General features: G+C 43.8%; 1 protein-coding gene across 1 annotated transcript in view; it reads left to right on the top strand.

Annotated features, from left to right (window-relative positions):
* The window catches only part of WDR77 (WD repeat domain 77), a 128290-nt gene extending 117443 nt beyond the window's left edge, over positions 1–10847 (top strand). The window contains exon 10 of the mRNA XM_078644482.1: positions 9673–10847. Coding sequence (XP_078500608.1) covers positions 9673–9829 — 157 coding nt within the window. The 3' untranslated portion in view covers positions 9830–10847. The remainder of the gene's footprint in view (positions 1–9672) is intronic.
* The last annotated feature ends 5200 nt before the right edge of the window (positions 10848–16047 follow it).

A 16047-nucleotide genomic window follows, 5' to 3' on the forward strand; every position in this document is an offset into this window, starting at 1 on the left:
AAGCTTAAAAACAGCGCCAAGCGTCCCGCCACACACCGCCCTATTTTAAGTCCCTTGCAAGTACTAATATTACGGCCGAAATTTAACTACAGCCAACAGATTTGCCAAATACACCACAAAACCTGCATACAACTGTTTGAGATAATAGAATTACAGAGGAGTAGGTAGTATTTAATACTAACTTAATATAATGCCACAGCATGTGATAACACGTAAGGCCCCTCAACGCGATACCATTACGGCCCTGATAGAAGATTTCTGTTACATTGAAAGCAGTTAAATGTAAATGGGTGGCTGGGATGATACTTGTGCCTTGTTTAATGAAACTTTCTGTAAGTGCGCCGTGGCAAAGGGCAGAGAAGGATGTAAGCACAAGTGTCCCATTGCGTTTTATTCCTTTAAATTAATTTGAGTTTGAAGATGAGAGTCTCAATGTTTAAGACTCTGGTTGTAGCTAAATGGAAAAACCTTTATTACCCTACAGCCGGAGGAGTACACACTGCAGTCACTGCTTGTACAGCCCACCGCTGTGTTTCATATACTGTGCCTTTGCTCTGTTACCGGGTGATAAGATGCGCATCGGTAACCGTTGTGATTGTAGGGCCTTATTTAAAAAAAAAATCAAGAATGTAATCGGGAGACATCTACACAGCCTCTGCTCTGTTAGTGAGTTAGCAAGTGAAATAAGATTACGGCCCAGCTTGGAGCGAATGCCAATAATTTTCTATAGCATACACTTGTTTTCCTAATATTTCTGTAGCGTACATTTATATTCCAAATATTTCTATAGCGTACACTTGATTTCCTAATAGTGTAGTTTAAAGACAGTGTTAAACATTCACAGCAGATACCGAGGCTATGTTTTATTACGACAACGGGCTGCATGTCAAACAGGCGCAGACACACTGATTAAAATGTCCCAGATGTTCCCTGTGCGCTGCTGCTGCCGCCTCCCGAGAGCAAATCACTCTGGGAGTTGACCTTTAAAAAGAAGCTGGGACATCCACACGCCTTTGGCCAATTGCGTAATAAAGCCAGATGTAAAGGCCAATGGCGTGTGAGCCCCACTTGCACGAGCTTGTCTAAAAGCTGTAGTGATTGCAAGAGGTTGTTTTCCTAGTGCAGCCCATGCGCTGCACTTGGCTCGACCAAAAAATGAACAACTGAAAAAATGGGTATGGTTGGCCCCGGAAACGTTTACCCCTTAGGCTAGGAGTGCCTATGAGTCACCCCCACCCTCTAGCTGGGGTCAGGAATAAATGTGATGAACTGAGGCATCCTCTTCAGAGCACTGTCTGGAGCTGAGAAAGATTGGAAGAGTACTGGACTGGCTGTCTGTGATCTGAGGAGGAGCCTTAAAGCACTGTACCTGCTCCCTCTTGTATCCAGGGCAAAAAAGTGGACTGCAAGGGTCAGTTGCCTAACCTTGTGTGGGGCTACCAGGTAAAAATAAACTGCTTTTTACTTGAAATACCATGTAAATCAGTAGCAACTTACCCATACTGAAGCCTGAGATTGTCCTCTGTGAGAACTGCTTGCTGGAGGCATCTAGGCGCTACTCACATGAACCATTTATTTATTTATTTATTTATTTGCGAGTTTGTAACGCGCTAGGATCACCTCCTGAAGGAGTATCTCCGCGCCTTTGGCAACCTAGAAGCAAATAAACAACCTGTCGCTGTGTCTCCATGATTTAAAATAAGAACGTTTTCAGCTGTCGCCTAAATGCGAGGTGCTCATTGCAGAGTCTCAGGGAAAGTGGAAGGGTATTCCACAACATGGGACCCGCAATGGAAAGTGCTCTGTCCCCTTGTCTCACCTTTTTTGCTCTAGGTATCTGCAGCAAGGCCTGTTCACTTGATCTCAAGGACCGTGGAGGCACGTAGGGAGAGAATTTGCTAAGCAAATATAGAGGGCCTTTTCTCAAGACACTTGTGCATAATGCAGCATACCTTAAACTTCACCCTTTGTTTCACAGAGAGCCAATGCAACGCAGTCAGAAGGGGTTTAGAGGGTGTTCGAGGGGGTTTATTAAGGACAAGGCGGGCCGATGTATTTTGGACAACCTGCAATCTAGAGGTAACCCCCTCATTTGCTGAGAGGAGCAACCCGTTGCAGTAGTCCAGCCGACTCAATATCAGGGCTTGTACCAGGGTCTTCCTTGTTGAGTCCGGCAGTAGGGGAAATACCTTCCGCAACATCCCAATTATGTGGAAACAGGACCCTACCACTTGGGCAGTATGGTTTTTAAAAGAGAGGTCCTGGTCTAGACGAACCCCGAGATCCTTGACCACCTGTTTAGGCTCAGGGACTGGGCCAAGGTCTTGTGGCCACCAGTCCGGGGACCAAAGGATTTTGGCTTCCCCGAACAGCATCACCTCCGTTTTCGCAACATTGCATTGCAGGAGGTTAGATGCCATCCAGTGGGCCACTGCCTTCATCCCCTGGGAGAAGGAGTTCCTGATCTCATCCGTAAGGATTTTAAAAGGGAAGAGGAGTTGGGTATCATCCGCGTATGACGCAGGGATGAACCCATGGGATCTCATGATGTTAGCGAGGGGGGCCACGTAGATATTAAATAAGGTAGGGCTCAAGCAGGAGCCCTGTGGCACCCCCTTTGAGATTCCCGACTCCTCTGACCGATAAGCACCCAAGGTGACTGTTTGGGTGCGATCCGTCAGGAAACTCCTCAACCATGCCAGAGCCTTATTTTCCAGGCCGATGTTAACAAGCCTGGCGGTCATGATGTCGTGTGACACAGTATCAAACGCCGCAGACAGATCCAACAGGACCAGGATAACAGAGTAACCTTTATCCTGGAACCTGTGTAGATCGTCTGCGACTGACAGCAAGGTGGTCTCGGTGCTGTGCCCTGGCCTAAAACCCGACTGGGAGGGATCCAACCCATTAGTCTCTTCGATGAATTTAGACAGATGTCGGTTAACGTGTTTCTCCATAATCTTACCCATAACGGGGAGAAGGGAGATCGGCCGTAAATTGGCTAAGTCCGTCCAGGGAATGGCAGAGTTCTTCCTCAGAGGTCTCACCAAGGCCCGTTTCCAGTCTCTCGGCACTTCTCCAGTGCTCAGAGATAGGTTTATTAACTTTTGAATTTCTGGGCCCAGGACATCAGACAGCAAAGGCATAATGCGAGCTGGAATGATATCCAGGGGGCTACCGCTCTTGATCTGAGTAGTTAATGTAGTAACCTCTTCTAGTGAGATGGGGGGAAAGCTTTTAAGGCTAGCTACGGTTGAGTTCGAAAATACATTATTGTCTGGGAGATTTATGACCGCTGTCTCGTTTAACTTAGCAGCCACTATCTTTTCATAGATGGCATCAATTTTCCGCGTAAAAAATAGTGCGATCTCATCACATAGTGCCTGAGAGGCATTCTCCGTTGTTTCACAAGCTGCCGGTTTGGTAAATGTTAATAGGATTTTATACAACAGCCCTGGATCTTTCCCAGCCTCTGCTAGTTGTGTTCCTATATAATTTTTCCGAGCTACCCTGATAGCTTTATGATATTTCCTTAAGGAAACTTTATGCAGTTCCTTATCCTCAGACCTTCGAGACCGTCTCCATGCTTTTTCTAACTTCCTGGTTTTTTGTTTGAGCAATCTCAAGCTTTCAGAAAACCAGATTTCTTGTCTGTTTGCCTTGCGTGCTTTATATATTTTCAGAGGAATGGTAGAGTTTATGGCTGCACTAATAGCCTGCTCAAGCCGCTGGAGCTCAGTAATTATATCCACCGACTGACCAGTGGACAGGTGAGCTTTATATACCTCTGCAAAGGCCTCGGCAGTTAGTTTGTGCCAGGGTCTTCTTTTAGTGGCAAGTGCAGTCTGTATGCCTGGTGTATTCATGGTGTCAGTATAGAATTCCAGAATAAAATGGTCTGTCCATTCAACCTGGGTGGAAGCTGCACATATTGTCCGGGGTGAATTCGAGAACACTAGGTCCAAAGTATGGCCTGCCTCATGCGTAGGCCCATAGTTAATTTTTTTTAGACCTAAGATCTCAAGATCCGTTAAAAGAGTTCTAACATCCAGGCAGTCTTCCAACTCTCCATGCAAATTAAAGTCTCCTATTAACAGGAAGTTTTGATTTTGATCTACAAAAGGTAGTAGGGCTTCCATGAGGGAGATAGAAAAGTTTCCACTCGGGCCTGGGGGGCGATAAACCAGGGCACCCTTTCTTTGTTCCCTCGATGCGGAATTAAGTTTATAAACTAATAGTTCCATCTGCGGGGTACTAATTTCATCCAGAATGGTAATTTTAAGTTCCTCCTTATGCACTATTGCAACCCCCCCTCCTACTTTATTCAGGCGATCCATCCGGACTATTTTGTACCCTAATGGGATGCTCAGCGCAATAGCAGGGACTAGATGGGGTTTGAGCCAGGTCTCCGTTATAAAACAGATATCTGGTAACTCCGTATCTATCATGTCCCATAGAAGAAGCACTATTTACGAAGTGTGGGTAGATGGAAATGAGCAATGGGACGTGACTAACCAGTCCTACTGAATAAAAAGCCAAGCTTTGAGTGCTTTCCTAAAAACTAAGAGATCAGAGGGGGACTTCAAGTGAGAGGGCAGTGTGTTCCAAAGTTTGTCGGTGGCAGAGACAAAACTTCTGCAATCCCTCCTCTCAAGCCAGTGCCTTTGGATTTTGACCAGGTTAGCTTGAGGATGATCGAAGCTCTCTTTCAGGAGGGCACCTGAAAACCCGGCTTTTAAGATGAGCGGGGCCAGCCCCAGGTAGGGCCCTAAAAATGATACCGAGAGCCTTGAAATCAACCCTCTTCTTCGTAAGGAGCCAGTGAAGATGAGAAGCGCTGAATTTGTGAACTGCTAACTGCGAATTTTCAACAGTAGTCTTGCAGCCTCATTCTGAAGAACCTGAAGTCTGGTCAACAGACCCTTCTGCAGGCGAACAAAAAGGGCGTGGCAGTAGTCCAGATTTTCTTAACTATTTTTAAGATGGAAGAGAAGGAAGCGTAATGTGAAATTTGAATCCTAGTTTTGTGTAAACAATTACACCTAAGTTCTTGGCCTTTGTGGCTGGAGTCGGCAGATTTCCCAGTTCTTGGGGCCACCAGTTGGGTGTCCAAAGCCAGATATTGGGGTCAAAAAGCAGAACTTCAGTCTTCTGAGTTAAGCCTCAAACAGCTTTCAGCATCCATTTTGCATGCACTTGTAAAACCTGGATGCAGTGTCTTGAATGTTGCTGTTTATTGAGACAATAATCTGGATGTCAACCAAAAGATTTAATAAGTTGTGCATCTAAAAAGAAGCCCTCCATATGCATATCAGTACTGACCCAGATCCTCATGGGTATAATCAATCCCGAACTACCAGGTGAGGCTGCCTTCAGAGGAACATCACAAACATCCAGTCATACATCATTATTTTGGGAATTTGTTGCCACTTTTACAGGCATTCTCACCAGTTCCAGGTTTTGCATTAAGAAACTACAAAGAAATTCCCATTTCATTCATAGGTGGGGTTGTTGCTCTGAATCTGCGCCATTAGCAGTAATATGGTCCGATGGAAGATGATCTGGAAGATGTCTGGAACAACTGGACCCATGCACTTGGCAGAGAAGTGCTAGAATAACATGAGTAGAAATTCCATTCACCGTCAGCTGAATGTGTTTTGCTGTTGTGGTAAACCAAGCCTGTTCCTCTTTATCTCAGACAGCAATCAGAAGAGTATACATGCCATTTAGTACTGGAAGCCAGGATTAAGCAGATAAGGGAAATACCTGTTCGATGAACTAGAACTTTATTTTTCCATTGTTGTCCCTAATCTAAACCATCATTAGCAAAGTCAAGAGAAAATCTTGCCGTACCTTTTTTTTAATTACATTTGCTTGTCAAAGACCGTATTGGATCATGAATGCTACTGGCATTTGCAGCTGAAATTCCACGATCATCTTTTTTCTAGCCACAAGTTCTCCATTATGACCCTGTCTGTATCTGAATTTGAATGCCTGTTTCTGTAACACTTGGGCACCTAGATGTCCTGCGCAACTGGTCCCAGCAAAGGGTTGAGCAACATGAACTTCAACATACGAAGGTAAATGCAGGAGGTTCTGTGACTGATGTGTTCGGTTTTGTAAATGTCCAATCTGAGTGGAGGTGAAAATTCTGACTTTTTCTTCATTAGTTCATGACAGGCCTTATGTACAGCTCGAGGGTCCACCTCTCAGCAATACCCAGATTGCGGCATTTGTCAGATAGTTCATCCTGCTTTTCCACTGAATTGTCGAAGACCAAACAAGGCCTCATTTAAACCTTTTCACCAGTGTGGCATTCTCTTACAAGGTGGTAGCTTAATACCATAGTGTCCCAGATAATTAAGAGCTCTGCCAAACCAACTTATAGGACTGATTTGAAGTATTTTTCCTGAAAGTGGCGTTGTTGCTAGTACTCTTGCCACCTAGAAAGATCAGCAAGATCCAGGCACTTACCATTTAAATAACAATTTTTGCATTATGATTGGGAGCCTAAGGTTTCACGTTATTTCTGAGGACTTAATCGGATTTCCAACTGAACAACAAATTTTATGGAGATCATTTCTTTCTTCCATATCATTCCTTATGGGTACAGAGATCTGTACGCTTGCTAAACATTCATTGAGTCATTGTGTTCTGTGTGGTAAGAACCGCAGTATTCAGACTTACAGACTTACTGTTCATGTATTTTTGTGAACCGGAGAAAGCCCATCCCTCTATTGAAGCAAGGGTTTGCTAGGGGGTCACAGCAGCTGTCCCCTTCTGCCATAACAAAGCCAACAGGCCCATTGAAGGAGGGGAAGCAGCTCATAACAGATCACAACCATGCCAGCCATGTATGCAAGTTACAAAACCAACATACTTTCAAGAAACTGGCAGTATCCTGAGTGTCAGCAGGGGGACAGGTCATTTGTGAATCTTTCGCCGCAGAGCCTGCCTTCCCACATACCACTTCATGTTAGTTATATTGTAGGACACTTGTCGCTTGCCATTTTGATTGTCATATGAATATATAAACTTTACAATTTTCATGACGAAATAAGATACTTATCTGTAATGGCACTTCTACAGTGTTTGAATCTTTTTAATAAATTCAAATCCGGCCATTCCTGCTCCCTACTCAGATGCTACGTATGTTATCCTCATACACACGTGATTTGAAATATAAGCTAGGATGGCCTCTTGGGGTAGTAAAGGACGTTACACATCTCCTCAATGGCATACACTATGATGTTTTCAATGAAGTGAATGGTCTACTAAATAAACCCTACTCTGTTGCCTTTCCTTTCTGGTGGTAATGTTTACTGCTGTTTGGCATGTTACTGAGGACTCCCAGCTTGACAACTAAAAATCATTCAAGCATGTGAATCTATGAAATATACTAATACAGAACTATAGTAAAAGGTAATTATCTTATTTCTTCATGGTCAGTGAGCCTATTTTTATCCTGTGGGAATATGTTGGTGACCATAACATAATAATAGGTGAATGCAGTATGCGCCCGATACTTGCTAGAAAAGTATATTTCTCTTAAACTGTGCAGTTGGCAACAATGTGCTTTTACATAAAAGAATGATCAAAAAAAGTAGGTTAAATGTTGGCAGGCATTTGGTAAGTGGACATATTCAGTTTTTCATTTACTCACAAAGGTAAAAAACCTGGGTGTACTGATGGATGACTCTCTATCCTTCAGGCCTCAAATGCCCTCTCCTCAACTACCCACTATGTGCTAAAAACCATCCGGAAAGTCTTGCCGGTTCTTGCGGATGAGCACAAGAAGACAGTGGTCACAGGTCTGGTGATGTCCCGGCTGGACTACTGCAACAGCCTTCTGCTGAATGCGCAACAGGGAATTCTAAACAAACTCCAAATTCTGCAGAACGCAGCTGCCCATCTGATTACAGGCACACCCAAACTCGCCTCTGCTGGACGGGACCTGGTGAAGCTACATTGGCTACCAGTTCGCAAAAGAATAATCTTTAAATCACTGTGTGTGGTCTTCAAGGCACTCCATGTCCTTGGCCCCCACTGTATGACTTTGCTCTTCCACTGGTACAGACCGGTAAGATCCCTTAGGTCAGCCGAGCAGGGGCTGGTGGTAGTCCCAAGAGTCAGGAAAGCTCGTTGGGGGGTAGGAGCTTTTCCTTGGGCCCTGCGAAAGCATGAACGCACTGCCGCTAAACCTCACACAGATGCCTGACCTTCTATCATTCAGAAGAGCTTTAAAGACCTGGCTTTTTACACACTAATTTCTCAGCTATCACGCACTAATGTCAGTCAGTCAGCACCAGGACACCTCCGGGTAACAGCGCGCTCTAAAAATGTGAAAATAAATAAATTAATTAATTTGGATGAAAAATGTACTAAGCCGGCAAGAAAGGCCACTATGTACTTCGATCACACAGACCCAAATTAACAACCTATTTATTGACTGTGGCTGTTAAACAAAGGGTGGATCTCGTGTTCTGCAGTCAGGCTATAAGGGCAGCCGTGCTGAGGTCCTTTGACAATTGTATGCAATAAATATTCTATCGACCATCTTCTCAACGTAGACTAATAAACAACACCAAACATCATTTCTGTGTTTCATGTAAGAGCCAGTAGTTTGCTCTTTAATACAGTATAGTAGTTGGAAAGTTAGCATAGTGACGTTATTGCATTGAAACTTGTGTGCATGTGTGGTTGAAAATTTTCCCAAACTACTTCTCTTAGTTACCTAAATAGTATTGGGATATTTTCTTTCCAATTCCGTTTTTTCCGAAAACCACACCAAGATACCTTCTAAACTCAATCATCAAAATACTGTAGGTTTGTCTGCTTTGTGATTTTAGAACTTTACAGCTTCCTCTGCTACCTGTTGCAGGTAACTTCAAGCAGAATGTCTCTACACTTCTAGTGGTATCTCTTTTGTAAGTGTATAATTTGAAGAAATGTTAAATGTTGTATACTTGTAAAGCGCACAGCTGCCCCAGCAAAGGGGCGTCCCGGCGCTGTATACCGCTGGGGTCCTGGCTTTCCCTGTGGGATGGTCCCTACTGGGAATCCCCAAGGTGGAGCCAGGCATCCCCGGCGTTGATGGGGCCGTTGTGGAGATTAGGCAAGCTAATGCCCAGAGTTGCCGAGTGGTACCACAGGTTAGAGTAGGCACCGAGGAGAGAATTGTCGAGTCCGCTGACCCTGGTCCACGACCCTGCCGCGTCGGGAATTGAACCCTGGTCCCGTGCCGACTTCTGCTCCCGGGTCTGCCGCCTCTAACCAGTGAGCCACACCACTCCACATGTTCTGCAATGCTTTCCATTAACAATTCAGAAAAATTGACCACAGCCATGCCTGAGACCCACTTGGAGTCAAATGTAAAAGACGTTTGATTTGCAGCGAGCTAATTAACCAAAACGAGCATGAGTAACACATTTTTTATTTGCATGTGTTTCCCAGATATTACTTGCTTTCCAGAAGGGTCCTGAAGGACAATGGAAAAATGTACAAAGATTATGCTTGATGAAATATGCTGGCAGTTGATCTTGATTGTAAATTGGATACCTTGTTTTGTTATCTGTACTTTTTGTGTAGTAAGATTGTGCATAGTATCCATTTAAACAAGTTCATTTCAATGCAGTAGAGATTCATGTGTGTCTTTCATTTCCTCTTTCCTAGTTTCCGAGACCGATCCCACCAAGACTATGTGAAAGGTTTATCATGGTCGCCTATCAATTCTCAGATTCTAACGACGGCGGGATGGGACCATAGTGTAATCCACCATACTCCTGAAAGCAAGGAGAAGACCCCGATTCCTGAAACAAACTGTTGCTGATTATATTTGCAGACATTTCAATTTGGTGACTTGTCACAGCGCGAGTCCTGTAAGCAGAGGACTGGCAATAGAACCTCATTAGTATCTGGGTCCTAGTTACTCTGGATCAGCCGACAGCCTGACCCAAATGGATTTTGTACTATCTATTTATGTGAAGTAATACTGCATGCTAACCACATCCTGTTCCGTTGAGTTGGGTACCTTTGCTGCTCCTAAAAAGAAAGAGTAGATGAGGTTAGTGAACATGAAGTATATGAGATTTAAAAGATTCATTTTTGTCTTCATAGCTCACTAGAAGTTTAAAACGTGACTTTTCCGCTTAGAATGCATTGGAAAGAGGCAGTGAATTGCGTTCTCATACAGCCTGTCTGTTGAAGGGAGCCTCAAGTTATGGTTTACAGGTTACCCAATATTGTGAAAAGAAAGTAAGGCTAAGATGAGAAACCTAGCTCGCTTGCTTTAATTTCCACTTGTTGTCCATGGCTGCCAGAAGAAATTTAAAAAAAATTTGTCTAGACAATAAAAAGGGGAGTGGAAAAAATCATTTGACTGCACTCCAATATGCTGGGTAGAGAACTGGCCTGAATGTGAAGTATGAGCATTCCACTTCTTGTCAATGTTAGTGCAAGTCGAACAGGAATGCAATAATGGAACATTAATGCGAAGAGTGTAACATTTATCAATATTTGACCACATGTTTCTTTTGGCTTTGAACTCTCTAATAAGAGATAGCTCCAGGACCAACATTAGAAAGGAGAAGCTGGTGGACATTCATGCTGAGCGCAGTGTTGACCTTGCCGCTGAAAGAGCCCTAGGATTTAAAAGTGTATGGCAAGTAGGGACTGAAATGAAGGTTGGATTTAGAAAGCAGTACCAGATAGATAGATAGCTTGGTTTCCAACTTTTATTTCTGTTGTTTCGCACTCCAGGAACAAACTATTACTTTCACAAATGATTAGTCATTGTGATGCTGTTTTTACTACTTTCCTCTTCGATAATAAATGATTTTGGCCATTAACAATTTTACTGTTACGTTTACTGGCACGGGTGATTGAGCACAAGAGACGGCTGTAAAATTATTCAATACATACTTTTGAACTTAGCTGTTTTTACTATAAAAAATCATTGTTTATACTCCTATCCTTTCACTTGTACAGTTGATGTTGTAATTAATGGGGTCATCTTGTATTATAGTTCACCATACCACTGAGTGTCTGTATGTCATGTGATTTATCTTGGGTGAGACTTTTGGCAGCCAGGCTCATAGCTACCACGCAGGTCTTTCTTTTTTTATCCTGTTGTATAGAGCTGATAAACCTATTGGTAACCCCTTGTTAATTGTGCTTTAGAAAATAATACAAACCAAACCTTGGTGAAGCCAAAATGTATTGTACTAATATGCAAACGGGCATGTGCAAATGCGTTTAGCTTGCTTTAGCACACTAAATCCAGACCAGTTGGTGTTGTCTATGCTTTCTTGTTCTGGAAATCTGGTCCCCAGCTGTGCCCTGACAGACCTGCTCATCTTACCACAGCTAGAAATCTGAGATCTAGCCTTAAGGTGTCTACCTTTGACACAGTTTGGCTTTTGTTTGGAGCGATGACTGTTGCTGTAACTTTGTTGTGGTTAGCCACTTGTCTTAGAGTGGAGATTGCAGGACAAACTGCTTTCTCTGAAAATCTTGCCTGCGAGCACTATAGTTCTTGAGCCTCAAGGGCTGAAAATGGTGTCATATACTCGCTGGGGACTGGTGAAGACTTCAAAGCTTTGACAATCTAGAAATGGACGCCAAGGCAATAGGTGAATCTCATTGAGCAACAGTATTCTTTGCAGCCTCTCTTGCTTGAAGCTAGCTGATATCCTGCTTAGTCTAAGCTCTTCAGAGAGATAAATAACCACGCAAATGTGAGTTCAATATCTCCAAGGGATAATATCAAGAGACTTGACATTTGCAATGGAGCTCTCGCATCTTAAATCAGGTTGACTTCCTATTGGCACTTTGTGGCGTTGAGACTTGGTGTGCTGGCACAGGAAGAGACAGACAGTCTATTAGGGCTGAGAGGCAGCTGCTGTGTGCAGAGTGAAATATTCTTGGAGGAACTCGCCCATATTCCATTTCGGCACCAGCACTTTTTCCCAATGAAGCACTCTAGCAGTAGTACTGAACTAAGGTACCAGCCATGATGGAGCTATGATGCAGAGTACACAGCAATTTTACCTTTTCACTGTTGGGTTTAGCAAGCTTTTTTGAATTTGATGCCAGTGGAGTGTGATTGCTTCTGAAAATAGTTTTACACCAATAAAGCTGCATGCTCCACACAGCAAGCCAACTAAGTTAGAAAATACATTTATTGAATTGATTAGCAAATCTAGACTACATATGCTTTACACCAGCCTAAGTCATGAAATGACAGTCCAAGCATCAGCCCCTGAAAAGGAATAGAAATGCTTAAAGGACAAGAACATGAGCCATTCTCCAGTGCAGCCTCCCACAATGTTAGAAAGTGTGTATACTTCGTCTTTACTTGAGCATGCTGTTAACTCGTCCCCATGAAGAGATGCTTCCTCAACATTAGAAGTTGCTTATGCTACAGATGTGAAAGATGGAGGAATGATTGCAGAAAACTATAAGGTCTCAAATGCATGACACATTAGGGTTTAGTCCTTCTCTTAACCTAAATAAACCAACAGATTTAAGCATATCCGTGCCATGTGAAGGGATCTAAATATTTCACTGATAAATCATTTTTAAAGGAGCCTGGCATAAAACCATTTGTAATGGGGATTTGATTGATTCAACTGACATTCAAGATAAATCTGTTATTGAAGGCTTGAATCAGGAACCATTTGACGCCACTGGCATCTTTCCAATTTTAATGCTCCCTTAAAACAAAAAACAGACTAAGCAAATAATATCCTCATATCTTTAACAAAAAAGGGACATGTCAAATGAAAAGCAAAATTCTAGTGAGATTTTGTCTCTAAAGCAGAGACTGGTCTATCTTGGGAACAAATACACAAAATTAAGCACTTTTTTCATAAAGATCATTCTTTAAGCATGGTTACCGGACTATGAGTTGAGCATCCATAATGACATAGTCCCTGTATGTAGCATATTAACCCACAACTGCAAGCTTTGCCAATGCGTTTAAGTTACAAAGCGTATAATACCTGTCAACTACATACTACCCTGTTTAGTATATTTGGTAGATAATTTCATGACCATTCTTAAACAATTTATCAGCTCACAGTACTTAATACATTATTCAAAATTAAAGGAGGAAGTGCAACAAACCATGGTCTACTTCACCAAGCATTTTATTCTCATATCAAGTGGTGAAAAGTCAAAAATGACTGTATAATATTAATGTTGATATTTGAGAGGAAAAAGTAGGTTGCTCCAGAGGGAATGTGCAAAAGGAGGGTGCTCAAGTGGAGAAGGAGAATGTTCAAGGCAGTGACATAAGGGAAGAAACTTAATACATTCAGAAATTGGACTGGTTGTAATTCATCGTCCTTTCTGGCCTGGCCACGTTCACAGTAATACAATCTTATTTTTATAGATTTTAGTTTAATTACAGGGGCGTCGAGTAAATAGCCAAAGCTGAAATTAAAGTCATGGGGAGAATAAGCATTCCACCTGTTACAGGATGTGCCGCTGTATATGGAGTCTAGGAAACTCGTTAATCTAGAGGGTTAGATTACCTTCAATTCAGTTAAGCCAGTGTATTCCAAGTTGGAGTGTAAGCGGTCCACGTACTTAAACAGGCATAGTGTGGTGCCATCGGTGAATGCGGCAATTAGCAGTCAATGCTGAAAGGAATGAATGTGGGGAGAATTTTAGCCTATGGCTTAGTATGGCGTGGGCAGTTCAACTACCCCCCTTGGAGTTTCATCAACCTAATAGGGAAAAATTACTTTAAATTCGTCTAAGTCTGCGTCCGTGATCCGCGTCGTACGGCTGGATACTGAAAAAGCGGCTGCCGCAGGGATGTTTTAAAAGGTGAACCGCGTAGGCGTTAGACTCACGCCGGCGGTACGTGTGCCGTGACAGGGATGACAGACTAAACCGCATAGAGTGTATTGTCTGTTGAAATGTGTGGATACGAATGCCATGTGGACTTTTTTTTTTACTTTGTTTATTGGTTTAAATCGCAGCCATACATTAGATGATTGAACGACACAGTGCATGTTCTCAGCCAAATGATCCAGCAAAACATTAATCATGGGTACACATTACATATCTCATACAAGTCTCGCTTGTCCACGTATCTCCATTTCAACAGTAGGCGACACACAGATATCCCCTATGTTTATTCCACTGTGACCACTTTCTATCCCATTTCTTGGGGCATCCCGAGCCTTGTAGACCTCTGTCTCTGCCAGCATACATTATCCATTTCTTTGACCCATAAGGTGACACAAGGCGGGTTCATACTCCTACCCCCCCCCCCCAAACCCTTAGCCAATTCTCTCTTTGCTATCGTGTATCCCAGTGTTGCGAATTGCTGTTAGACTTCAGTTAGGTCAGTAGCATTCCAAATGTTTAATATTCCCAGTTGTGGGGTTAGTACTATAGCTTTCCCCAGAGCTGTGCCACTGTGATTTGTGGCTCCCTCCCAAAGGGGGCGTACCATGGGCAAGATCACCATGTATGGTAAAATGTGGCCTTCTGATCACAGCCCCTTATAGACCCGTCATCGGGCCTAGACCCTATCCTAGCAAGAACTTTCCCTGCCCTGTATGATCGGTGGAGTATTCTAAGCTGAATTAGTCGAAATCTCTGGGTGATAGCCGCAGCACGCAGGGACATTAGTGCCGACTGACAGTCTTCGTCCTCTATAGGGCCTATGTCGTCTTGCCATCGCTCTCTGAGCTTTGGGAAAGCATCCGGCAGGTTGTTACTCAGCTTCTTGTAAGTTAAAGATATTGCCTTCGAGTTGAGAGGCCCATCAAGCAGGCGATCCTCCAGTGGTGACGACTCCGGTATGTCTTTAGGAGACTGAAACGCTGCCTGCAGCGCATGTCTGATTTGCAAGTATCTGTACAGTTCTCCCTATGCCAACCTCTATTGCTTCTCGAGCTCACTAAAGGTCAGTATTGCTCCCTTCTTAACCAAATCCCTCACTGTTGACATCCCAATAAGGTCCCATTTACCGAATCCTGGCTGATAGCCCAGCATTCCCAGTTTTTGAGTAAACCACAGTGGTGTGGCTAGAGAGAGAGTGCCAGTCCAACCTAACCGAGCGGTAACTATACGCCAGACTTCCAGTGTGTGTTTGGTCGGAAGACCTTCCCCCTATTTTTCCTATCTTTGGTGTGTAAAGCCCCCAGGTATCCAGAACGATCAGTTTGGGATCTATCAAGCGCTTACTCTGGGTCATCTGGGGGCGATATATCCAGTGATTGATGGTCACCAGTTGGGCAGTCCAGTAGTATTGCTGTAGATCAGGGAGAGCGATGCCCCCATTGTACCAGCTTTTTGTCCGTTTCTGCCTTGCAATTCTAGGGTCCTGCCATCCCACAGCAGCGTGCATACCTCTCCCTCAGCAGCCTTGAAGTAAGAGTCTGGGACTCTGAGGACAGTTATGTAACACATAAAGAAAGCGAGGAAGGGCCAACATCTTGAAGAGTGCCGCCCTCCCCACCAGTGTTAGGGGCAGGGTCCGCCAATGTCTTGCATGCGGTCGCAGTCTGGCCAAAGGTGGGGTCAGATTAGAACTATAGAAACAGGCTGGGTCTGAAGTGATAAAAGTCCCCAAGTAGCGAAAACCTTCCGTAGCGACCGTTATCGCACAATCTGTTGAGAGGCGAGGCACATCGCCCCTCAGCATAAACATTGACTTGTGCCAATTAATGGCATATCCCGAATATTGACCAAAATTCGTGAATTTGTCCAACACCACACTGAAAGATCTATACGGGATGCTAGATAGAGCAGAATGTTGTCTGCATAAAGCGATATGCGGTCTTCAACTCCGATTGTCCAGCGCATTCCATGCACCATCACTTCTCTACACACCCAGGCGGCGAGTGGCTCCAGTACGAGAGCAAAGATTAGCGGGCATCCCTGCCTCATACCTCTACGTAGCTCGAATGTCCAGGATGTAAACCCATTAACCCTCACCTGTCCCAGCACACCCGTGTATAGAAGCCTCACCCATGCTACATATTTAGGTCCTAGCTCTACCCTCTGTAGCACTTCGAATAGGTATTG

Source organism: Lissotriton helveticus, chromosome 5_1, assembly GCF_964261635.1.
Source record: "Lissotriton helveticus chromosome 5_1, aLisHel1.1, whole genome shotgun sequence".
Lineage (NCBI taxonomy): Eukaryota > Metazoa > Chordata > Amphibia > Caudata > Salamandridae > Lissotriton > Lissotriton helveticus.